The sequence below is a fragment of the Mizuhopecten yessoensis genome, unplaced genomic scaffold, assembly GCF_002113885.1.
Source record: "Mizuhopecten yessoensis strain PY_sf001 unplaced genomic scaffold, ASM211388v2 scaffold3949, whole genome shotgun sequence".
Taxonomy (NCBI): Eukaryota; Metazoa; Mollusca; class Bivalvia; order Pectinida; family Pectinidae; genus Mizuhopecten; species Mizuhopecten yessoensis.
Window position 1 is genome coordinate 1,074,205 of NW_018405300.1, and position 25,876 is coordinate 1,100,080.

Here is a 25,876-nt window from a genome sequence, read left to right on the forward strand (position 1 = left end):
TTCTAGTTGAGACAGTTACCGATACATCCTTTAACTATTGAAGGGTACGCAAGACTTTATTTTACCTCCCCATGTAATGAAGCACACCCATTATTTGTCAGCCAGTATCGTGCTAATGGTTTCATTGTCCGGTTGGATCATAAATAGGAACCGTAATGTAACAATGCTCTTTAAAAAATATGTCCTGAGCCCAATGTTACTACAAATGCACATAAGAGTAGAGTTGAATTGGCTAGTGTCTGGGAAATTTGAACTAAATGGGTGGTTTTTATAAGCAAAAAACCCTGGGGCGGCATTCTCAAATAAACAAGAAAAATGTGATATGTTCTTCCCATGAAGTGGCGACCAATTCACCCTCGACTTACATTTCAGTGTTGTGTATGACAGTGTGAATACTCGATACCCAGGTTTTTGTTCTACTGTGTCTTCGTGATCTCTATCAATAAGGCTCTTGATCAGAAGTAGGTCACCGTTGGTGATCAGGCCCTGTGAGAAGGTGTAGGTTGGTTGTCACATCATCTCTGACAGCTGATAGTCATCAGGTTCTGTATAAGCTATTGTCATATTGTCTCTCTGTCTATTGGCCAACACCCTGGCAATCTCGCCAAGTATATCTGACATGTCACAGTTAAAATCTCTTAAAAAATATGTTTTTTACTTCATGAAATTCTACCTGTATCTCTTATTCAGAATTTTTTCAGACTTTAAATTGAAGGTCTGATGACAAGAAGAGATTTTTGTTGTTGAAATGTCCTGAGCTTGGCATACGCTTGTGTCTGTTAGACAAAGGTTAAGGTCATTCTATTGTCTGTAGTATAACTAGGTTCAAACATTAATGCCTGTTTTACTTTGAGACCAATTCTGTAAGACATGTTTTACAATTCATTACAAAGTGTTATTGCATATGTTTCATGTGCAAGATATTTGTCAAATTCTGAAAAGGAAAATTGTAATTGCATCAGGTAATGTTGTATTTTATGAGTTCATTATCCATAAAAGCTTCCCTTTACAAAAGATGAGGATATTAGCTCTACAGCAAATAACCTATTTCATTGATAGCATCTGCTAGGTATTGAAGGAACAGTTCATGTGCATACAGCTGTGTGGAAAAGTCAAGGTCAAGGATTTGGGGTCCAAGCTGTAGTAAATTATGTGTAAGTGACATGTAACATAGGCTTGTGTAAGAATGACAGGCTTGTGTAAGAATGCACTCGATGAGATTGTGTTTAGAGGTCTTCATAAAAAAGTGGACAAAACATTTTATATTATTACAAGATGGTAATTACTTTCTATTGACAAAGCTAGCTTTTCCACTCTGTGGAATCGGAGACCAAAAAATACTCCCAAGTGTTTGTTTTGTGGTTTTAGTGCAGGTGCATCATAATTATGGAGTAGCCAATCACTGAGGTCTTGTGTGCTATAGGGTTTCGGGGGGCTAGAGTCTCAGGGTGCTACGATTGAGCACTGACTTAGTATTTCCATACCAGTTACTTTTTCACAGTTAAATGAATCTGTTTAAAACTACAAACCATATCTCACCAGAATGAATAGAATTGTGCTTTTGATGAACAGAGTGGGTTAAGTCATTGTTCCGGGGTATGTGTTAAGTCCTAATAGTCACGCAAGGTTTTTACATTCTCCACGTTATGAAATTATCACTGGGAAAATCGTTCATATCACTGACATATTGAATGGAGTTTATTGTTCAGAACCCCCTAGCTTCGGTTTCACCTCTGTAGGCAGTTAAATTTCCACTGTATAACATTGAAACTACTCGCATGTTGAAAGGTTAGAAAGATTGTATATTATTAAAGACAAAACAACTTGAAATAGGTTGTAACAATACAAACTGAAGTAAAAGAGTTATGATGGAATCGTATTGACAGGTTAAAATGTCACCAAGCTTTGACTATAGGTCCAGTGGACACACTAGTGTTGTACTAGGTAAAACCAAGATGTCACTAGCCAGGCGAAATAGTGAGAACTCTTATCTGTGAAGGAGTGTAACTCAATCTTATCACCAAATGTAGGAATGTCCGAAAGGATATGATGACTGATGACATCAGAGTCTTTTAGCAAGAAAAAAATGAAGCAAGGAAAGACAAAATCGAATTAAAGAAAAAGTTAGAGGTCTCTGTGGTGATGAATGGAAAAGAAAACATGTAGGAACATTTTACTTCCTGATTTTGTCAGTTCTGTTTCCAACATTGTTTTCAAGCTATTGAGTTTTGAATGTGATTTTGGGGTAGCTGATTGGAGCCCCGGACCTCCTCGCCAAGGTGCCATTACTGATCAAACAATCTGCTATTGTGTTTGTCTAATGAGACTTTTAGGAATATTTCAAGTCACTGTGTCTGCATATTTAGATTCAATTCATCATAATCCATATGTGTATGCTATGCAAAATCCGGAAATAAATGTCTGAACTCTTTTGTGCGGCCTGTCATCATTAGAGTGTGAATAGGGGTTGGTGGCGTGATCAGGAATGATTTAATGGCTGTGTTTTAAGACTAACTTGTCCAGTGTTTAAGGGGCCTGGGTAGGTTGTGTCCATTGCTGTACTTAATTGGACCGAGTTTGAAGAATTCTGACATGTCAGGTTGACTTTGAAGATAAAAAAGGACATAAATTTGGGTATTAATTATTAATACCCCATAATCTTGTCTGTCTAGAGGATTTTTTCGACAGAGAAATATGAAAACTGTTTCTGTTCTCGGCATAGTAAGACATTATGTTTGTCTGGTATCTATGATATTGTTATGTTACTATCATTTTGATGAAACTAATAAAGATAGAAAAAAAAAAAAAAAAACTTTTTTTCCACCAGAACCAATAAAGAGTTTTCTCTGCCTTTATGAATTACACAGGACAGATCCCTGGGACATGATGGAATATGATAGAAGATAATTTATTTTAAAACTGTTTCTGCCTTTGAATAGCGATACATGGGTAAGTGAATGAACCTATAGTTGTCATTGAGGTAATGAAGTGGAGATCTAAGGTGTGATGAAAATTCATTGCATCTAAAAATTGCTGTATATATATGGACTTTACGAGTTTAATCATTCTATCGCACCATCTATGATTTCCTTTGAGAACAGGTAGCAATCTCACACTTTGCTCCTACGAGATTACATGGCGAGAGGAAAGGCTCTCACACTGCTCAGTCTTTGAGTGAGGAAATGAACTGCTTTAGCGTGATGGCGTTGTGGCGGTGTGCCTGGCACTGTGGAACTGGCCTGTATCACAGACACCCCTAATAGAAATAATGGTTATTGAATCAAAGAATCAATCCTATTTTTACAGGATTATATTAACAGGGTGACTTTTTGAGCCTCTCTTTATGTTTTTGTCGTTAGTTGAGCGTCGGTACATGTATTCTGTGATACACCGCAGTGAGCTGTTCAATGTCACGGATAGAAATCAAGAGTTGTTGTCGCAGGGAGCTGATCGTGACATAGCACGGAACATTCTGAGACCTGACGCTACATGGACTAAAAGCCACGGATACAGATTTGGAATCGGAGCGAGATATTAGTCCATAACATATAGACATAAATGAAATAAACTAGTATCTGTGAACATCAAAGACACTCTCCAATCAATTTATTCACGAGAAATTGATCATACTATGAATGTAATGTTCATTTGGTGTTTTTTTATTTGACGGGTAATGTTAGAAATCCCCCAGCTACATTGATTGGCTTATACTGGCTCAGCATGTGGACAGTGTAGTATGCCAGGACCGATGGAAAGTGCAATATTTCTGTGTTTATGTCCCGTTTCCTTGCCTGGGTTTCACATAGCCATGTCATAAATCACAGTCCTCCATATCACGCCTCAACAACTGCATCCTATAATGTGGAAAAGGACAACGCCATCTAGGAGGGAAAAAATCGTAAAACTTTCATTAACTTAACATGCGTGATTTTTTTCATCGGCCCCTTTGATAGCCATTGATGGTTTCCTTTATGATTGTGATTGGTATGAAGGCATCGAAGTGCCCCAATAAAAGAAACTCTGGTCAAAACAGTTCCGGAAGTCATTGACAATGAAACTGCATCACCATGGTAACCAGAATACCTTCCAATTACCCCATACTGGTTTGATGTCCTACCAATTAAGGATAGGGAAAATTCATTTAAGTTTTCTCATGAAACTTCTCAACATTCTGGCATTTTGCCGATTCAGTGAGGAAAAGTTGGGATATTAAACATTGCTGGTTGATGTTTGAAGCTTAATCTCATGTCGGAGTTTCCGCCATTTTAGTTTTGCATACTTTACAAGGATGACTTCAGTCTCGCTCTTTCTCCTTCTCCGTGTGTAATACTCATCTTCCGTTGGAGCTCGATGTTATGGGAAACTTAATTGCTGTTTAAAATCTATGTTTTGAACCGTCGCCTGGTGCTAATCAATGAGGTTACCACAGGAGACAAAGCTTAAGAAGTTAATTGCGAAATTCATATCCTGTAGTCATCACCAGATTTCCTTCAATGTCACAATGCATTTGTATTTATGGTTGGTAGAGTGATAGAGAGTGCAAATCCAGATATTTCACAGCACTAAGCTGGCGGTATTAGAATTGGGTGACCGTTTAGCCAACACTAAACCCAGTATGTATCTATAGATGGTATGTTTTTATGATGACTCAAATCTCTGGACTGTATCACTTTAGAAGATTGCACATTTTTTTTGTAGAGGTTCAGAACTTCAGGTGATATTGTGGTTCTTCAATTATACCATATTTTAGTCTTCAGTCAGACGATTGGCAATAGAGTGGGGGGAGGAGAGGGGTTTTTGAAAAGTACAAGAATTGATGTATACCCAGAAACAGGTAAATTGATGAAATAATGGCAGGAACTGTTGGAAAAGACAGAACACATTTAGATTGTATGCCTTGCTCCCAACCCAAATATTTATGTCCTGTACCTCATGATGAGTGGTACAGGATTTAGACGGATGGAGGATCAGCTGTAAGTAAACAACACTTTGTTTAGGTTAACATATGTGGGGAGAATTATGGAAATGGCCTGTAGTAGGATGGCGTGGAGTGTCACTGGAGGCAGTACCCCCATCTGGTCCTGGTGGCTTCCTGGGACTCCTCACCAAAGTGGGGTGGGAGGGGGGGGGGGACCATAAACATCTCAAAATAAAACCAAGTCTCATTTGTCAAGCATTGGTAGGGGAGAGGTCATTACATTCATATGTGGTCAAGCGGTCTCAATAAGACTGTCCAGTCTACATTTGTGGGCCTGGTAGCCACTGTGAAATGGATAATAAACATGAAGGAAGCCCTCGTAAAGCAGTCAGGTCCTGTTCAGACCCCACAAACTCATCAATGGACCCAATAAAAGTGCACATTTTGTACTGTTCCACTAAAAGATATGGCCAATTCATTATTTTGCCTGTCCCCTTGGCAACCCTACCACTGTTAACACTTTACACTGACAAGGTTCTGGTTGTTCTGAGCTACGTTTGTAACAGTTTACAGAGTAGTCAAAATGGGAGACAACCAAACATCTCCACAAATGTATCATAGTTCTCCATTCTCTTCAATTTAATAATTAAAAACTAAAAATTGATCCAACATTTTTGTTGGTTGACTAAGAATGATTTACCATGCATCATGGTCACCAATAAGGGCTTATATCAGATAACATATAGCCATTGTATTTTAGTGAAGGTAACCTATTTAAGATATTTAAAACTCTGTAATTTAGCTAATACTGGACAGCCTTACACACTGTCATGTCCTGGGACACCCAGGTGTGTAGGAGAAGTATGGCCTGTCCTTCTCAATTTGTAGCTGCATTTGTCTTCACACTTTGTGTCCTGGCTGTGATGGTGACCTCCCCTACCTGCCTGTGATGTCATATCCATGAGGTCAGCTGGTATGCAGATAAAATATATACACCTGTCACCTGCCTTTGTTTATAGCTGTCATACTTCACACCTAGCTTTGGTATTCATTTCCTCAATGACAGTATGTAAATTACACATCTTAATTTTTACAACGCTGACAGTCTATGTTAATTATACAGGCTTGTGTTACTATTTTAAACTGAAAAATTTGGATTTGAAATCTTGTTAAACATTTTGTTGAGGCATTATATCAAGTTGGAGTCTGAGCGTCAATGCTAGGTGTTATATTTGGAATCCATACAACGTTTCTGCTTCAGTTTGATGCATAAAATTACGTTTGATCTTGAGCAATACAATATGACGGTGTATGGGAACAGTGTTCTGACCTAGGACTTAATAGTAACACTATTACTAGTAACACGGTGTATGGGAACAGTGTTCTGACCTAGGACTTATTAGTAACGCGGTGTATGGGAACAGTGTTCTGACCTAGGACTTAATAGTAACACTATTACTAGTAACACGGTGGATGGGAACAGTGTTCTGACCTAGGACTTATTAGTAACACTATTACTAGTAACACGGTGGATGGGAACAGTGTTCTGACCTAGGACTTAATAGTAACACTATTACTAGTAACACGGTGGATGGGAACAGTGTTCTGACCTAGGACTTATTAGTAACGCGGTGTATGGGAACAGTGTTCTGACCTAGGACTTATTAGTAACACTATTACTAGTAACACGGTGGATGGGAACAGTGTTCTGACCTAGGACTTATTAGTAACGCGGTGTATGGGAACAGTGTTCTGACCTAGGTCTTACTAGTAACACTATTACTAGTAACGCGGTGTATGGGAACAGTGTTCTGACCTAGGACTTATTAGTAACGCGGTGTATGGGAACAGTGTTCTGACCTAGGACTTATTAGTAACACTATTACTAGTAACACGGTGGATGGGAACAGTGTTCTGACCTAGGACTTATTAGTAACGCGGTGTATGGGAACAGTGTTCTGACCTAGGACTTATTAGTAACGCGGTGTATGGGAACAGTGTTCTGACCTAGGACTTACTAGTAACACTAAAACACGGAGGTTACAGGTTCTGGTTTACTGGACCTTATGTAGATCATGCACATTACCAGAGGAACAGTAGATAATTAAACATCACCTATTGTACAATATGTATCACTAAAATCCTGGTACGTACAGAACATACTGATACAAGTATTCTCATAACATCAAGCTTTATGTCAGCATACATTGTTTTAACAATGCAGCTGCTCTATGGAAATAAAAGTTTAAGACGGATGAAATTTAGAACAGCTTCAATTATGTAATGTTTATGAGATTGGCTTCGTGTAAAAATGCAACATCGGAAAGATAATAATTTACAAAACAGAATATTGAATGTCGAAATGTACATCACAATCATTCTTTGTCCGCAAAATCATTCATTAGTCAATGCAGAGATTGAAATTATCATTTCAGTTTGTCAGGGTCTACTTAAATCTCTGTCATAATGGTTATTGTACAGCCATTTTCTGACGATTCTGAATTTGAGATAATTTAAATGTCTACTCAAATGTTCTCTAATGGTTTACAAGTCTGTTCATTGTCATTTTTTTCACCAACATGTAGATCAGTTAATTTTAAATGTTTGAGTCATGCAATTTTAAAATTTAAATGTTCACATGATTTGCAAACTAGTAAAGATCTAGTGTCTAATTTGTGATGTCCTGGGTGAACTATTTGTTTAATTTCAAGTTTGTCCTAGCTCCAGATTGTTATGGTATGTTATTTCAATAATAAATATTACACAAATATGACTTGCAAAATAATAAATATCAGTATTGTCTTATTTTCAAATTTTTGGGTTCTAATTTCATTTTTTAATTCATGAAATTCAATTTTCATTTATTTCGGTGCAAAGTAATGAATTTTCCATTGTGTCCAGTTTATAATGAAGCATGCAACTTTGGTGGTCCTTTTTCAAAATTCAAATGATATGAAATTGTGAAACTTACATGACTTGCAAAAATGTCAGTGAGACAAATTCAATACAGTAGGTGTCTATCCTAGGTATCTAGCTTGGTATATAAGTTAACTCCATGACAAATGTTAATGCTTGTTTTTGGGGAATATAACAGTGTTTCTCCCTGGGAAATTTAAGCCATGTTTTCCAAAAATTAAAAATCACTGCATATTTAACCCCAGTTTTTTTGTACTTGCGTGTCACGAATGCGTCACTTGAAAGCTAATATTTTAATGTGACATGTTTGGGGATATTGTTATAAACAGTGTGAAATCCCCAATCTGCAAGCATGTTGCAATATATTCCCTGTGCAAAAATAACAGAAACCTCTGAATATAATGGATAAAAAAATCACTGACAGGATATAAATATTAGGAGGGTCTAATCAGCTATATGTATCCTTTAAACATGTAAAATGTACTTAATTAATGCTGTCTAATGAACTATACATACATGTATATATTAATGCTATGGAGGCTAGCTGCCAGTGCCATACCTATGTGTAGGTAGATGTCGCCCTACTTATACACTGCTGCAGCCAATTATAAATGGGCCGTGAAGATTAGTAGTGTACAGGCCCTATCAGTTAGCTCCCTCAGGTCTGTGGTATATCTCCTATAACTGAATTCCATACAAAAACACTGACAGCAGAAAGAATGGCACAATCACTATATGTAATGATTGCAGCAGAATAATTCAGCCTGAGAGAATTTCCCTGGCACAGAACAATTAATTTTTATGTAAAAATCCATTGTTCAATTTGTGGTGAATGTGTGTATGACTAATAGCCACTCACACCCTTCATGATGTAATTAACACCATGCTGTTGTCTAGAAGGAACTGAAGATTTAATCAAGGGGAGTTAATTCATTACTTACCTTTTGGAGGTGATTGTTTCTATAATTGTTTTTGATGCTTTATTCTATTTTCGGTGGTTGATTGTATGAACAGGCCCTTGTTGTAAATTGTTGTTATTATGACATTTCCTTTTATGCTTCACCTTCCCAATTGGGTCAATCTGGTGACCTATGAATATAGGACATTCAATTAACTTTCTTTTTCTGATGTTTTATTTTGTATGGTGTTGGCATCATAGCTGACGGATATTTTCACTGACGTGTCCTTGGTGTTTTTTTGAAAGACATTTATTTTGTTTGGACCTGTCCTCACCCTTCCAGCCAGATCTGAAGATAATTTTATCTTTTAGTTACAACAAAATGGTGGTTTGTGTCCACAGCTGTAGGAAAATGTGGAACTTGGATCATTAACAGGGTCATTAATACATCAACAAGTTATAGTTGTGTGGGGGGGAGGGGGGGGGGGGGGGGGGGGATCCCCTCACCCCCTGCCGGGGGGTGGGGCCCTCTAACACACATTTATACAAGTCCCACTCAACATGTACACAGCTCGGGCCTGATTAGGTTTCCAGCACCCATTAATCATCTCACAAAATGTTGTGTGCTGTCCCTCCCAATGGCTACTTCCTGTTGCAGTCAGCCCCAAAATATCATAATTCAACACCAAGTTTTCTACTGCTTCAGTATTTATGGGCTATACATTCCAATTCTGTCTCTCCTTTACATAGGAAGAAATGTAATCTCCATCTCCGTCTTATCCCCCAACATGTAACACAAAGACAGTTAGAGGGGTGGGGGAGTCAAGTAAAGCTATGCAATAGGTTTCTAAATACAAACACATGCCATGGTAGATTAATTTTTAATGCTTTTTAAAGTAGCTTGCTGTATAACCACGAAACAAGAAAGATACCTTTTAGTAAATAATATTGTTTCTATACAAAGTTACAAATTTAATGTTGAGAAGTCTTAAGGCAGGGTAACATGTCTGATAATTTCTGAGGTCCTAGGACAGGGTATCATGTCTGATAATTACGGAGGTCCTAGGACAGTAACCAGTCTGATAATTACAGAGGTCCTAGGACAGTAACCAGTCTGATAATTATGGAGGTCCTAGGACAGTAACCAGTCTGATAATTACGGAGGTCCTAGGACAGTAACATGTCTGATCATTATGGAGGTCCTAGGACAGCAGCGTGACTGATAATTACTGAGGTCCTAGGACAGTAACATTTCTGATAATTACGGAGATCCTAGGACAGTAACATTTCTGATAATTAAGGAGGTCCTAGGACAGTAACATTTCTGAGAATTACGGAGGTCCTAGGCCAGTAACACGTCTGATAATTACGGAGGTCCTAGGACAGTAGCATGATTGATAATTACGGAGGTCCTAGGACAGTAACAAGTCTGATAATTACGGAGGGCCTAGGACAGTAACAAGTCTGATAATTACGGAGGGCCTAGGACAGTAACATGTCTGATCATTATGGAGGGCCTAGGACAGTAGCATGACTGATAATTACTGAGGTCCTAGGACAGGAACATTTCTGATAATTACGGAGGTCCTAGGATAGTAACAAGTCTGATAATTACGGAGGTCCTAGGACAGTAGCATGATTGATAATTACGGAGGTCCTAGGACAGTAACAAGACTGATAATTACGGAGGTCCTAGGACAGTAACAAGCCTGATAATTACGGAGGTCCTAGGACAGTAACCAGTCTGATAATTACAGATGTCCTAGGACAGTAACCAGTCTGATAATTAAAGAGGTCCTAGGACAGTAACCAGTCTGATAATTCCGGAGGCCCTAGGACAGTAACCAGTCTGATAATTACAGATGTCCTAGGACAGTAACCAGTCTGATAATTCCGGAGGCCCTAGGACAGTAACCAGTCTGATAATTACAGATGTCCTAGGACAGTAACCAGTCTGATAATTACAGAGGTCCTAGGGCAGTAACATGTCTGATAATTACGGAGGTCCAAGGACAGTAACAAGTGTGATAATTAAGGAGGTCCTAGGACAGTAACAAGTCTGATAATTACGGAGGGCCTAGGACAGTAACATGTCTGATCATTATGGAGGGCCTAGGACAGTAGCATGACTGATAATTACGGAGGAACTAGGACAGTAACATGTCTGGTCATTATTGAGGTCCTAGGACAGTAGCATGACTGATAATTACGGAGGAACTAGGACAGTAACATGTCTGGTCATTATTGAGGTCCTAGGACAGTAGCATGACTGATAATTACGGAGGAACTAGGACAGTAACATGTCTGGTCATTATTGAGGTCCTAGGACAGTAGCATGACTGATATTACTGAGGTCCTAGGACAGTAACATTTCTGATAATTACGGAGATCCTAGGACAGTAACATTTCTGATAATTACGGAGATCCTAGGACAGTAACATTTCTGATAATTACGGAGATCCTAGGACAGTAACATTTCTGATGATTAAGGACGTCCTAGGACAGTAACATGTCTGATAATTACAGAGGTCCTAGGACAGTAACATGTCTGATAATTACGGAGGTCCTAGGACAGTAGCATGACTGATAATTACGGAGGTCCTAGGACAGTAACATGTCTGATCATTATGGAGGTCCTAGGACAGTAGCATGACTGATAATTACTGAGGTCCTAGGACAGTAACATTTCTGATAATTACGGAGGTCCTAGGACAGTAACATGTCTAAAGATCTAAAGCCATACGCCAGGATTACATATCTAATGAATCAAATACGTTTTTGTAGATTCACATTTCAAGCAAAAATATTTTCAGTAGCCAAGTTTCTGCTAAGCCTGACAATATTCTAAATTACATCAACATCATAGGCTGGCATCATGTAGATAAATGAGGAGATGTGAATTACAAATTCTTTAACTAATCAACACAGCTTATAAAGTTATGTGTTATTTACAGCAATGTAAAATCTTTTGTAAAATGCACAGAAGGCCATCATTATGTAAATAAATGTCTTGTGACAATTATAAAGTGTGGATCACTTGATTCTTGGGTGTTGAGTAAATAAAGGGTCAGACACTATTTTTCACAACATCTGTATCAGAGCCTGTAAAACACATACTGTTTTGGCTGTGCTATCTGTGTTTTGGAGATGTTGATGATGGTGTATGGGTTAGCTAACCATCGGGAGTCCTGCCATCTGGCCAACCTGCTCCAGAATTGCTAGGTGAAGAGACCCAGAAAAAAAAATGATGTATACTCATTTGCCTGAACTGTGTGTGTTGCTGTGCACATCTACCGGCCATTAATAAAACCGTTTCAGACATTGAATACCCTTCTTCATGAAGTCAGGCTTTTCTGTTGATTGATTGTTAGGGTTAAGTAAACAACTAACAGACATTGTATTTCTCACCTGTCATCAGCCAAGCTATAGCTCGCCCCTCCATCCCTGCTGGAAATCATACAGGCCTGCTAGATTTTCCCCAGGAGGTACACTGTATATTTTATAAACCTCCTTATAAAAAACAATACAGTATTAACCTTGACATGATTTTATAAATGTAAGCAAAAATTGTTTTGATATTAGATACTTAAATACATGTTTTAATTTGTTTCAACTTAACACATCAAGTACACCCCACTCATTTCTTGAATTTTTATGTTTTGAATGATTTTTATTTTTGATGCATTATTTAATTTCTATACTGTTATGTGTTCCAGAGTTTGTTCCGGGAGCAGTACACGGAAGTAGTGATCCCCGTCTCATCGGGTCTCCTATGTTCATCAAGGAACCGGAACCTTACTACTACATAGTCAAAAATCGACCAATCAACATTCACTGTAAAGCTGTTAGTGCAGTCCAAATAAAGTTCCGATGTGCCGGTGTCGATCAGTACCATGAAATAACGGAGGAATACTTCGATTCAAATCTCAATAAAAAAGTGATTTCTAGTCGACTGGAAGTAACACGGGATGAAGTTAAAGATTATTTTGGAGAAGGTGGATTTTGGTGCGAATGTTATGCGACCAATAGTTTACAGGACACTGATAATGGAAAGAAAATCAAAAGCAGGAAAGGAATGGTGGAAATTGCAAGTAAGTAGATTATTTGGACGTTGTTTTCATCCAAGGGAGATAACTTATATAGAATTTTTGTAATCATATCTACACAGCATATATAAGGAACAGGTGATGGGAATTTCTGCCTGGAAGTAACTGTAAATGTCGTCGAGATTCAGTGATCAGTTTGGCCGTTTCAGACCATTATTATGTTGTGTCATTGTAACCATTACTATAATCAGCTTGGTGAGTTCTTATTTGGTTACGTAAGATCAATATGCCTCCTTTGATAAAGACATCCATTGAGATTGAATTAACAGCTGCAGTTATGGAACATATCTGATACAAAACCTAAAAACACACTTCAAGCTTAATAAATGGACTTTATTGATACGTACAGGGTGACCTTTGGTGATAGCGTTTCTCGTGATGTTAGGTGTAAAAGTGTGGACACCATTATGATTACAGCTCCACTCTCTGATGACTGATGCATGCAGACTTGATTACCCATTTCACACAGCCTGTATTAATATCAAACAAATTCACATTAACTGGTTTCAACTTGATCTGTTTAATATACTTCCACTGTTTTCACAAAGGCCATCTATTGTTTAAATGGAGGAAGAAAGCAAACATAAGGAGGACAGGAGATAGATAGTGCTCAATTAAGCAATTAATTTACCCAAGGAATCGGAAGATACATAATAGCATTGTTTTGTGTCTGTTTACGACCTAGGAAAGCACTGATCAGAGGTATAGCTGACATGCCATTATAGTTATATATGAAGTTATTAGGATAATTGATAAAGAGGCATTGTGTCGTAATAGCTTTGGATAGGTATAGCCGCCATACACAGTGGTTGCCATGGATACATACAGAGCCTCCATGTTTATTTATGGAGGGGATATGATGGATAGCCCCTGTCAGCACTTGTCCTCATCAGCCTGACGGTCAGGACACTTGTCATAGTTAGGAAAGGACTAGGGGTCATCTGAAGTCAATGATCACTGACCATTGGTCAGTATGGTATTGTTTTGATGGGAGGTATTCAATACATCGAAAAGACCACCATGTAGACACATTCCTCATAAACCTGTACATTTTGTTGTCCATCTCAATCTTCATAAAACATTACGCTCACATTATTATTTTGTTTTGTTTCTATATTGTAAGGTATAAGGTATTTCTTTTGACATCTTTATACACATAGAGACATATCAGCTCTGTTATTGTGTGGTTCCAGACAACTTTTAAATTTATCACTACAGTACAGAAGTTATTGTTGTGATTTAATTATTTATTAAAAGATCAAGGAACCATATATTATAAAATTTTATTGAAAATCACCGGAAAGTAAGCAAACAAATATTTTTTCAAACATAAAGTAGAATTCAGGATCCATTCTATTCATCATGTTCATGATTTGTACTGTTGAATCCAAACATTTATGAAAAGAAAACATGATAATCTTCCAAATGGCTAATCATTTCACAGGCGATCAGGTCAAGGCTTTTTGATATCTTTTTTATCTTAGTCGACCAGGGTTAACCTGTAAAAACAAGTTGTTCTACAATTAATCAAAGTCAAATTTTTCTGGCCTTCAAAACCCTTATCTTGTCACTTCTGTATGGTACTGATGAGAGACTGGGCAGTGAGGCCTACGATGTAAAACCCAAGCCACATGGACAGTACCAAGATACCACCATATATATAAACGACAGGAAGTTGATATTTTTTGACAACTTTTAGCTTTATATCAGTCAAGCGTAATCTCTAGTAAAACAAATCTCCTCCATTCAACATCCATCACGAATGTCTGAAAAGTGAGGTTCCTTTTTATTTGACCTTCCAGTCACTCAGATTTTCTAAAACAACTGCAGTTTTGTCAGCAAGATTTAAAAAAAAGTATGCCAGAAATCTGCTAATGTATGTTTAATTCTACAATTGCATCAATTAATTAAAATCATACTACAATTCATATGTTTATTGATTAATCTTACGCTGGCAACTTTCATGGATTATTCTGAAATTCATATTAGAAGTCAATTTCCTGTTTTTCCTCTTGACTACCCCCCTATACTTTCCTTGTGTAGGGGATAATGGTATATGTAGGGACTGCCCTACTGAAATCAGTCAGCCTCTCTACTGAAGCTGTTACATAGGATTTAATGAAAATTGTAGGAATTTTTTTTCACATAAAAGTACACAACATGTGATAGGTATCATGCTGGTGTGTTATGTCTTGTCATAGAGGAATAACTGTGTTTTTAAGGGCGAATTTCCTTGTAAAACGTCTTTGAGACCAAGAAGGAGTATAAGATGACAGGGAAGCAGTCACGTTTTATGGGAGAGTATTTCTGATCCCTTTACCTCACTGGGTAAAAAGGGGTTTAGCAGGGTCAGTATATCGGCCCATCTGTAACACATGATTATAAAATTCTTATGCCTAGTTATAATGCTTCATAAGAGCACAGACTCCCGTATTATATGTCAGTTTTGAAATTTTTTGATGTAAGATAAAAAACACCCAATGTCATTCACTTTGATAAGAAAAATCTGGAAGGGTGAAGACAAAATTCCATAAATCATCTGTGTTTGGGAGGAGTGAAAAAGAATAAGTCTAAACGGGGATACATTTTCACTACAGGGACAGAGAGATAAGGGAAAAAAATCAATTTTAGGTCCACCTGAGACAAAGTCTCAAGTGACCTATTGCGATCGCCTTTTGTCCGTCGTCGTCCGTCGTGTGTCCGTAAAAAATTTACGTTTTCGACTTCTTCTCCAAAACCACTGAACCAATTTCAATGAAATTTTGCAGGAACCTTCCATGGACAAAGGTCAACAAAAATGCCCATATCAGCCCTGACTGACCCCCCGGGGTTGATGGGTGGGGCCAAAAAGGGTTGAATTGACTGAAATTTCAAAAAATCTTCTTCTCAAGACCCAGATATGGTAGAATCAAATACTCTTCATGATGGAAGGGTATTAAGGTGCTTTACCAAAATTGTGAATTTCTTGACCCTGGGGTATCATGTTTCCCCCATAAATTTATTATGGTTTATAATGGCAAATGATACTTTTAATATTACATGTTAATAACTTGATTGGAATTATAACCTTGAGTTGTCAGTTTGATACTTTGAAAATTTTGAGCCAGCCCTACCCCCAAGGGCTGTAGGGTGGGGCCCAAAGGAGTCAGTGTGCTAAAATTTCTTCATTTTCCTTGTTTAGAATCAGAGGTGCTAGTTTCAAATACTTTTTAGTCTTAAATCTGTATGCTAGATATTGAATAAGGTGGTTTTATTGTCACTTTGAATAATATTTCTGTACATGTTAAAAACAAAATCAACTCTCTGTATATAAATATATCTGGCGACCATTAAGGCCCATGGGCCTCTTGTTTATTTTGTAATTATTTGTAATGTTTTACCAATGAACTGATTTAATAGTTTCATACAATTTACCTTCCTGTGAGCTGTCTAGTGTTAATACTAATAGCACCCCCAATGAGTATAAAGCATGTTCACTTAACATAGTAAAACAGTCATTCAAACTGCACTTGTATAAAAAACATAAAAACCTAGAACGGATAATAAAAGAAGTGATTGAAAGTTCCTAGTCGATTCCCTGTTTTGAATGCCAAGAATTCACTTTTCTAAATCGGTCTAGATTTTTATACCTACCAATTTACTAAAACATAATGTCTGTCCATTCATTTACCGAGGAAAACTTAATCAATCAATCTAAGATAGGACCTATAAAGTCCCCCACGAAAAAATCTCAGTTTTATTGATCTTAAGTGGAAAGAAATCGTCCATAATTCTAGATTTGAACGATGCTATTTCCCTGATAGGTACTCAATTGCATGTTAGGTGATGCAACGGTGGCCGCGTCGTGTATTAAAGCGATCAGTCGTGCCAACACTGCGATTGAAACTGCTAGTTGAGATGGTGTAATTGTGTGGTTCTATAATACCCAGGAATAAAAGGTGAAGTCAACTATCGGAGAGAGAGTTATTAACTTGCACATGGCATTCCCTGGTGTTGTTCGTAAATCACATGCGAACATGTAAGCTGCTTGGTGTACCAGTATCGCTCTTATCTACAATTATGTACTGTTAATGCACTTTTGAATAATTTTACTTCAAATCATAATTAAATTTTTGCCAAAAAATATTGGTGTTCCTAAAAATGTAATTAAAGAATTGCCTGAAAATAGTTTTATCTTTAAAGTGCCACACATTTTAGTTCAACTGATAAACTAGCTAAAAGAAAATATAACTTATATCTTATGTGAAATTATGTTTCATACAATTTCAATGTTTCATTCAACTTCATACAGATCAGAATTAAAGTAACTGTTAGAGAAATAATTTCAGTATTAGTTACGTTCGTGTAGAGGATGACTATTTTTAATAGATCCTTCTCCTGTTGTATGTCCCCCTCCCATAGACTTCTCCCTCCCAGAGGCACCTACATGTATGTTAGTGTGGATTACAGTACCTTTCCTGGTCTACCTGAATGTACCTGTCTAATTGTGAAAATTGAGACTGGGATATTGTGTCAATTAAGAGCTGGATGAATGGTATTCAACTTTTCTGACAAGCAATTAAATTCACAGTGAAAATATCATTAAAATACCAGAGGTTAAGGTGTTTGTGGTCGGTCACATCACACAGCTGTTATAGGGTATCACAGTCACAGCCTTAACACTTTTAGTCATGTCACCAAAAGTCAGGACAGGTCACACAACTCTCGCTGTACACTGTTAAACAGTCACAGCCATCAAACTGGTCAAGTCCCACATCTGTACACAGCGTTACAGTCCCACAACTGTACACAGCGTTACAGTCCCACAACTGTACACAGCGTTACAGTCCCACAACTGTACACAGCGTTACAGTCCCACAACTGTACACAGGTTAGGTTTAGTGTGATGTTTGATGGTAGGTTGTCTTATATTTAGGGATATCTAAAAACGTTTTGCCATTGAGGAGTAAAGAATAAAAGGTGGAAATGAAAAAATCTCCATTATAAATGAAAATAGATGAAATCAAAACTACTGTTGAGACATTACGGGATATTATGTGACACTGACAGGATGTTTACGAAACAAACCATTGATAGTCATCCTCTTTATAGTACACTTTGTAAATGTAATTTGCTTTTTGTTCAATATAAATCATATACTGCTTAAAAAACCTGGATGCTTTAGTTTCTGCGAGATAGTTTCATCTTATATAATCAAATGAACCATGAAAAGTTACTCAATTCTCAAATGTGCATTATACAAATAGATAATGGCATAATAAATCTGGGTACATCCAGCATGGAATGTGTTTGTGAACATGTCCTGCGTACATGTAGCACAGATGTTCGACAGTGAAGTGATATGAACACGAGGAACAGATGCTTACATAATCCCCAGCAAATCTAAGTCCTGCTAAAACGAAAGTAATTGAGACACATTTACTGATAAAGAAACATAGGGTTGAACATCTTGACAGAATTACGTCATCTCTATACATTTAATTGTGGCTGAGTTAAATTTCAGGATTAATTTTAAACCAAGACGATTAAAATTCCACCTTTTTTTTATATTCAACTCTTTCATTTCAAATGAGCTGCACCTGTGCTAAGTTGATAGAACACAGAAGTGAACGACTTCCAATTATGGCCTATCTTGATCGAAACTAAATTTGAGAAAGAAATGATACAGTGTTAAAAGGAAAGGTCAAAACATAAAGCTGTCGTTGTGCTGGCTGTGTGCAGATCAGGCTGTACATGGTAATCATTGGAGGGGGTAGTCTTTCATAACCCTGCCACTGTCAATATTTACCAACGAAATCTATCATACAGATTCGTAGACTTCAGAAAGGAGGATTTTAACAAAAATAAATTTTCATTCACAAAACAAGTGCTTACAGATAAAATATTATGTTAGAGTCGATAAATATTTGAATAAGGGTGAGCAATTTAGCATAACCTACACAGCGAAGAGTTCCATTATGTGAGATGGTAATCGTGGCTACACACCTGATTCAATATTGATTCATCAGAAATTGATTATATATCTGGAGATATTTACAATAACCGAGAAAATACCAAACATTGAATATTGACGAGTTTGTGAGGAAGATAACTGATCGTGGTGAATACTTCTTGGAGATAAAATCATAGGGTAGTTTTTACCCCGTCACTCATCTGGAATTGACTGAACATTTATATACAAATCACATGTGTTATTGGATATGTGAAATAACAGCTGTAGCTATGGCTGACATTTTTAATAAAAAGAATAATTAAGAATCTCTGGTTAACTAATTGCCCTCAACTTGATAATGTTCTGTGTATAGTTTCTATTTCCGTTCTTTTCATTATGAGCATTGTTATATTATCTTAGGATTTCAAAAATAAATGTGGTGGTAAATTTCTATTTTCGTTATTACAGTGATGCGGAGGTGGTTTGAACACGAGCCAATGTCACTTCGTGCCGCCCTTGATACTGACGCTCAGCTCACCTGTCTGCCACCAGAGGGCAAACCCAGGCCAGAGGTAAGGTCCACACATATCCTGAGTTTAGGCTTAGTGATGACAAAACACTTTTGTAAAGTCAAAATTTGCTAAGTTCTGATTTCTTGGATATGATGCTATATTTTTATCAGCCGTAAAGGACCTTGCCAGGAATTATTGTGTAGAGAGCTAGGAAAACCAAAAAGTCGCCTGATATTTAGTATTGTTCATCAGTGAGCTAGAAATACCCAGAAGTCACCTGATATTTAGTGTTGTTCATCAGTGAGCTAGAAATACCCAGAAGTCGCCTGATATTTAGTATTGTACATCAGTGAGCTAGAAATACCCAAAAGTCATTTGATATTTAGTGTTGTTCATCAGTGAGCTAGAAATACCCAAAAGTCACTTGTTATTTAGTATTGTTCATCAGTGCTAGAAATACCCAGAAGTCACCTGATATTTAGTGTTGTTCATCAGTGAGCTAGAAATACCCAAAAGTCATCTGATATTTAGTATTGCTCATCAGTGAGCTAGAAATACCCAGAAGTCACCTGTTATTTAGTGTTGTTCATCAGTGAGCTAGAAATACCCAAAAGTCATCTGATATTTAGTATTGCTCATCAGTGAGCTAGGGATACACGGAAGTCACCTGATATATAGTATTGTTCATCAGTGCTAGAAATACCCAGAAGTCACCTGATATTTAGTGTTGTTCATCAGTGAGCTAGAAATACCCAAAAGTCATCTGATATTTAGTGTTATTTACCAGTGAGCTAGAAATACTCAAAAGTCATCTGATATTTAGCGTTGTTTACCAGTGAGCTAGGGATACCCAGAAGTCTCCAATTATGTGGAATGGTTATGCAGTTAGGAATATCAAATCTTAATTGAGACAAAATTGATCTTTTCTGTCTGTGTGCATGACAACCTATTCAATTTCTTTAATGATGAATTTAAAGGTTTTTATGGGATATGGGTGGAATTAATAGAAATATCTGACCATCTGTACATTTTGGGTCATAAAACACTAATACCATCTCCCTATTATCAATATAGTCATATCATTTATAACTTAGGTATTCATTTTTTATGCATTTATCAATTTTTAGTATCATCCTTAAATGGTTGGATGAATTTCTATAAAACCTAATTATAATTTTTGGCATGTAATCGGACAGGATATCAATATCCTCTACGGAGGCACAAGATAAATACGATGGACATATTTACTTAGTGTAGAGTGATCTACCTGACTTTGTTACCTGAGGTTAAAAAGCCAGGTAAATAAACAACCTGTGATAGCAGGTAAATGTATAAGGAGAACGGACAAGACTCCACACAAAGTAAACAGCGGGTACACTCTAGATCCTACCACTCTGCCCTGTAATTGAATTCATAAGAGCAAAAATGCGAAAGTCTGCTTTGAATCTTGTCACAACTGCGTGAAGGTAGGCCAGTGATACCCGTAATTATGACAGGATAGCTCGGATCAGGTTCCAGAGGAGGATTCCGGTGGCAGATGTGGTCCTAGCTATTGCAAGGTGTTCATTTCACACGACGTACTCAACTGCTCTCTGCTCTTCAGTGGCAATTGTTTCCTCCTCAAACATTCTTCTATTATTCCTTTTTTTTAACGTTACAAATCCTGGATTGTCTTGCTTTTTTTATTAAAGCCTTTTAAATTAAAATCATTACTGTTTTTATCATTAGTGTTTTGTTTTGTCATAGATGACTAAAGCCTAGAATGTGACTCATGCAAATGTCTAAATCGTAAGTCCCGTTCCAGTAAGCTATTGGAGCTGTCAGGGAGCAGTGCCTTCTATTGTCTGTTGGTAGTGTTTCCTATCATTAGATTAGATAAATCTAGGAGAAGTTGCCGCTGCCGTTGACGCAGTATACTTTGGTGTGTACAACTATGACTAATACGTAGGCCTTCATAAATCATACTTCTCTAAATCAAAATTAGCATGCTCAGACAATATCTATCTGTTTTCTTGTGCATGAAAATTTCATTTGAAATAAAATTCATCTTTTGTACGGTAATTACTCCAGACAGAAATATTGTCTTACAGTGATATTGTCAGATTAAGACGAATTGAGCTATCTACATGCAGATCTAGAAATTAAAACTAATACATCATTCCCTGTCATGGCTGGGGTATTCATGCACATGGAATTAGATTTAACAGAAGTATGTAATCAGAGGTTTATCCTCTAACATAACCCGTAAGAAGACCGTACATCCTTCAAGGATGCATTCACAAAAAATGGAATTGAAAAATGTAATCAAGCGTATGTGGAATATTTCTCAGACTACAAGCTATCGATAGACAATATCTCAGAGTTATTATGGATGATAATTTAAACACCTGGTAATTGCCAGTCTCTCCATAAGATAATCTATATGTACAGAGAGTGTTGTAACATGAAACATCTCTCCATAGACTGTCATTGTTGGACGGTTCCCTTGTACAGGGCAGTATGAAAGTATTTGTTTGCTTTGATAAAGATTTGGATATTTTATGTGTGTTGTTGTTATATTGGAATGACACGTGAACAAACTTGTAGTCATGATTACATATTGACCAGGATAGATAATTAGGGAGTGAGCTAGCTATGTTGCATGAATACACCCAGATACATAATTGGACAGCCATTGATCTTACCTTGGTCAGAACCCTATTATAGGTTAGCGTGCCTTGCAGTAATTACTTGGCTTCTAGGCATTTAAATCTAATTGCACACTACAAAATTTGACAAACTTTTGATAATTGGAATCATAAATTTTAAATGATATTGGGTTTAAGGAAAATGACATGACATTCCCCATAATGAGTTATAGGGCGACGGTAGTAAGGGGCACCCGAATCAAACGTCACCTTTTCATTGAAAAGAATCTTAACAAAACGTACAGAGGGAAATAAGAGAGTTTTTTGTGACATATCAGGTCTGAGGTATGATAAACTAAGCCTATCTCCGCGTCATGTAAAACCTCGGATGATGGTTATATTTGAGCTTGCACTTGATTGCATAACATGTATGGTTTGGGGTCAGAATTAGAACCACTTATAATGGATGTATACCTGGTCTGACAATCACAAACCCCCAGTGTTGACTCAGTTCGGGTAGGACCCGTCATTGGTAGGGCCGAGATGCTTATCAGCACTTGTCTGTTCCTCAGCTTGTTAAAACCTCTTTGTCAATGGCAGATCCAATTTTACCTTGAAATTATCATAATTTTATTGAAATTTTATAGTTTGTTATTTGAGTCATATTATCAATTTCCATTCGCTGTTGAAATGATCTGCAGTTAAGGTGGAGACTTACAGATTAAATCCCTTATAGACTTCAATAGGTAATGTCAAATTTGTTCTCCAAATACAGGTGCACGTCTTTGAAGTTTTAACTTTTACGAAACTGAATGAGGAACGGTTATGAAAATAAATAAATCTTGGGCCATATTTTTTTTAAAGGTCTTTTCCAGTGTTATCAGAGTTTTATGAAGACATAGAGATATTTGATTACAGATCTCTGAAAGTATTTGCAAGTTTTATTGGAACGTATGCCTAGTTTGCCCAGTGGTTTCGCCACCAGATGAAACGTATACCTAGTCCATTAAATTCTCGGTTTTGAAATGGAAGGAAAATTGAGCTGGTTTTTGATGGTTGTGATAAGTCTTCAGTATATTTTTTGTCACATTAAATTAAACCTTCTACAAATTTAGCATATAATTTTTTCTGTGGAATGTAAAACGAAATACAATGATACATTATTATAGACTAGATATAAATTAATACAATAATACATTATTATAGACTAGATATGAATTAATACAATAGTACATTATTAAAGACTAGATATGAATTAAAACAATAATACATTATTATAGACTAGATATGAATTAATACAATAATACATTATTATAGACTAGATATGGTAGATAGGGATCATCATGTATTATATCAAGGCAGAAGTGGAAGTTAAATATTGCCAATATATTATTTATTGATAATGTATATTTTGTTACTTCCAAAAATAAATAAATAAAAAAAAAAACTTTTCATGAAACATAAATTTTTCTGATGGTTGACACAAAAATTGGTCAGATAATTTATATAGATCTATGTACATGTAAAAGATGTAGTGAAATTTAGTATGGATAATTTAGAAAGGATATTTGGTTATTATGTATGGATATTTGGTTAATATTTGGTTATTATGTATGGATATTTGGTTAGGATATTTGAATGTTGGATATGTTATTTGGTGAGGATATTTGGTGCAGTGCCTCCAATGGAACTGAATAGGCTGTTATCATAGGCCACATCTAAGGACACGTTAACACCAGGTCATTATGGAGGTGCCATATATACCCACCTATACATCGCGTGGATGTAATGTCTTGGCTCTATTTGCCACGATTGTTGAACAGGACACCTGCACCAATGGACAAAATGGCTAATCTTGTATGATTATCTTGTTTAGGGACGTATTCGTTTCACCCCACACAACCTTGCTAAAAACAATGTCCATTACGAGTAGAAGAGGTCTTTGTGTGTAAGTCAGTGGAACAGAACACCCAAGATGAGATTTATATCCACCTAATGGGGTATCCTATTGAGCTATTTCAATTTATGGTGCTGTGAGAATCATGTTGATATCATTACAGGTTGAAAATTCTATGGTCGAATTGATGGATATGAAATAAAAAAAATATGATACGGACAGCAGGGACAAGGTGTAGAACTCACAAACTTGTCAAAAAGCTGGCAGGATCACCTTTGTATGGCGTCCTGAACTTTACTCTGGATTTACAAATTTTGGATGGTCTGTGCCAAGCTTTTGTAGTGGCTTTGTGTTAATTCAGATCTGTATTAAACAGGGTGTTATGTTATTATAAGTGTCATCCTGTCCAAATTTCCAACTTAACCAACCGATGGGAATCTCCGTTGTGAATCATTTGTTGATTGTCACTTCCGTTTCAAATTCAGAAAAGTTGAGATTATGAGCAAACAAAAGTTACTCAGAAAGAATTGCGACATGAAACGTCACCCGTCAAAGACAAGCTGATGAAACAGATACATATATGATCCTTACGTGTGGTTCAGGATCACCGATTTCCCGGTGTACATTGTGCGAAGGACATTGAGGAGTGTCGACTATTGTTTCACGCACTGGAACACCTACTGACAACATGGCCCCTAAATAAGCATGCTTGAAAAACCCACCCTGTCATAATCAACGTGTCACTAGTGTTTAAGTCATTGACAACCTGTTTGAGAGTTGAGAACTTTGTGACTGGTCAATAAAAACACCCCATGGTGTGTGTATTGTTGAGTAAATTTTTAAGTGATCAATTATATAATTATCTTGTTTTTTAGAGAAGAGAGGTTGTCGTCCCATACATATTTTTGGCCGAGGTCACTTCCAGGCACAAAGCTAAGATAGTCATCAGTATCGGAAGTGTAGAGTTTATTTCACATAGCTTTAAGAAAAAAATGACTTCACTGGAAATACGTAGGGTAAATTTTTGTAAGGACAGCTTAAATGCAGTTATAATTAAGCACCGCTGAGATCAGACATAATCTTTTTCATAAAATTCACCTTTCAGCTAAACTCTGTATAAGTCAGCCTGGAGACATGCTAAAGTGCTGATGGTCTCTCTAAGTCTAAATGATGTCACAGAAATCAATAGCATTTGTTCTCAATTCAAAGTTAATTAAAAGATTTGTTTTCTAAGGTTTCCTGTATTGAATGTATTTTCTATTGAGATGATTAGAGTTGTGTCCCTTGTCCTCTTCCTTCCTCCCCCAAAACATCATCACCTTTCAGAATAAAGATCACCTAAAAGTGTTCAGAGTACATTTCATACACTTTTGAGAAGAAGAAAAAAGTTTTATCAATTCTTTTGTATTGCCCCAATATTTTCAGTTATTCTTATGTAATTTTCTGTTTCAGGTTTTCTGGCTGAAGAATGGAGAGGAAATTGATATTAAGAAGACAAACAACATTATATCTAGTGAAGGAAATTTACTCTTTCCACAAGTTCGCATTTCTGATACTGGAAACTACACCTGTGGGGCTCGAAATGTCGTGGCAAAGCGTATCAGCCAGTCGGCTGTTCTAACTGTGTATGGTAGGTAGCCATGGTAACACATTTGTCACATTTTACCTTGAAATGCCGAGGCTTTTGAGCACTTCTTTAAAACATTTGATAATACAATGCTGACTTCATAGTAGATGTTTAGAAATACAATGACTTGATCAGTGCTGTAGAGTTTAAGAAATATAATGACTTGATCAGTGTTGTAGAGAGGTTTAGAAATATAATGACTTGATCAGTGCTGTAGAGTTTTAGAAATATAATGACTTGATCAGTGTTGTAGAGTGGTTTAGAAATATAATGACTTGATCAGTGCTGTAGAGTTTTAGAAATATAATGACTTGATCAGTGTTGTAGAGAGGTTTAGAAATATAATGACATGATCAATGTTGTAGAGAGGTTTAGAAATATAATGACTTGATCAGTGTTGTAGAGTGGTTTAGAAATATAATGACTTGATCAGTGCTGTAGAG

General features: G+C 36.8%; 1 protein-coding gene across 1 annotated transcript in view; it reads left to right on the forward strand.

The window, feature by feature from the left end:
- Nucleotides 1-25,876, forward strand: part of LOC110448227 (netrin receptor UNC5C-like) — a 96,840-nt gene that overhangs the window by 33,719 nt on the left and 37,245 nt on the right. Inside the window, exons 2-4 of the mRNA XM_021494371.1 lie at nt 12,449-12,823; nt 19,239-19,342; nt 25,259-25,436. Of these exons, the coding sequence (XP_021350046.1) occupies nt 12,449-12,823; nt 19,239-19,342; nt 25,259-25,436 (657 nt within the window). The remainder of the gene's footprint in view (nt 1-12,448; nt 12,824-19,238; nt 19,343-25,258; nt 25,437-25,876) is intronic.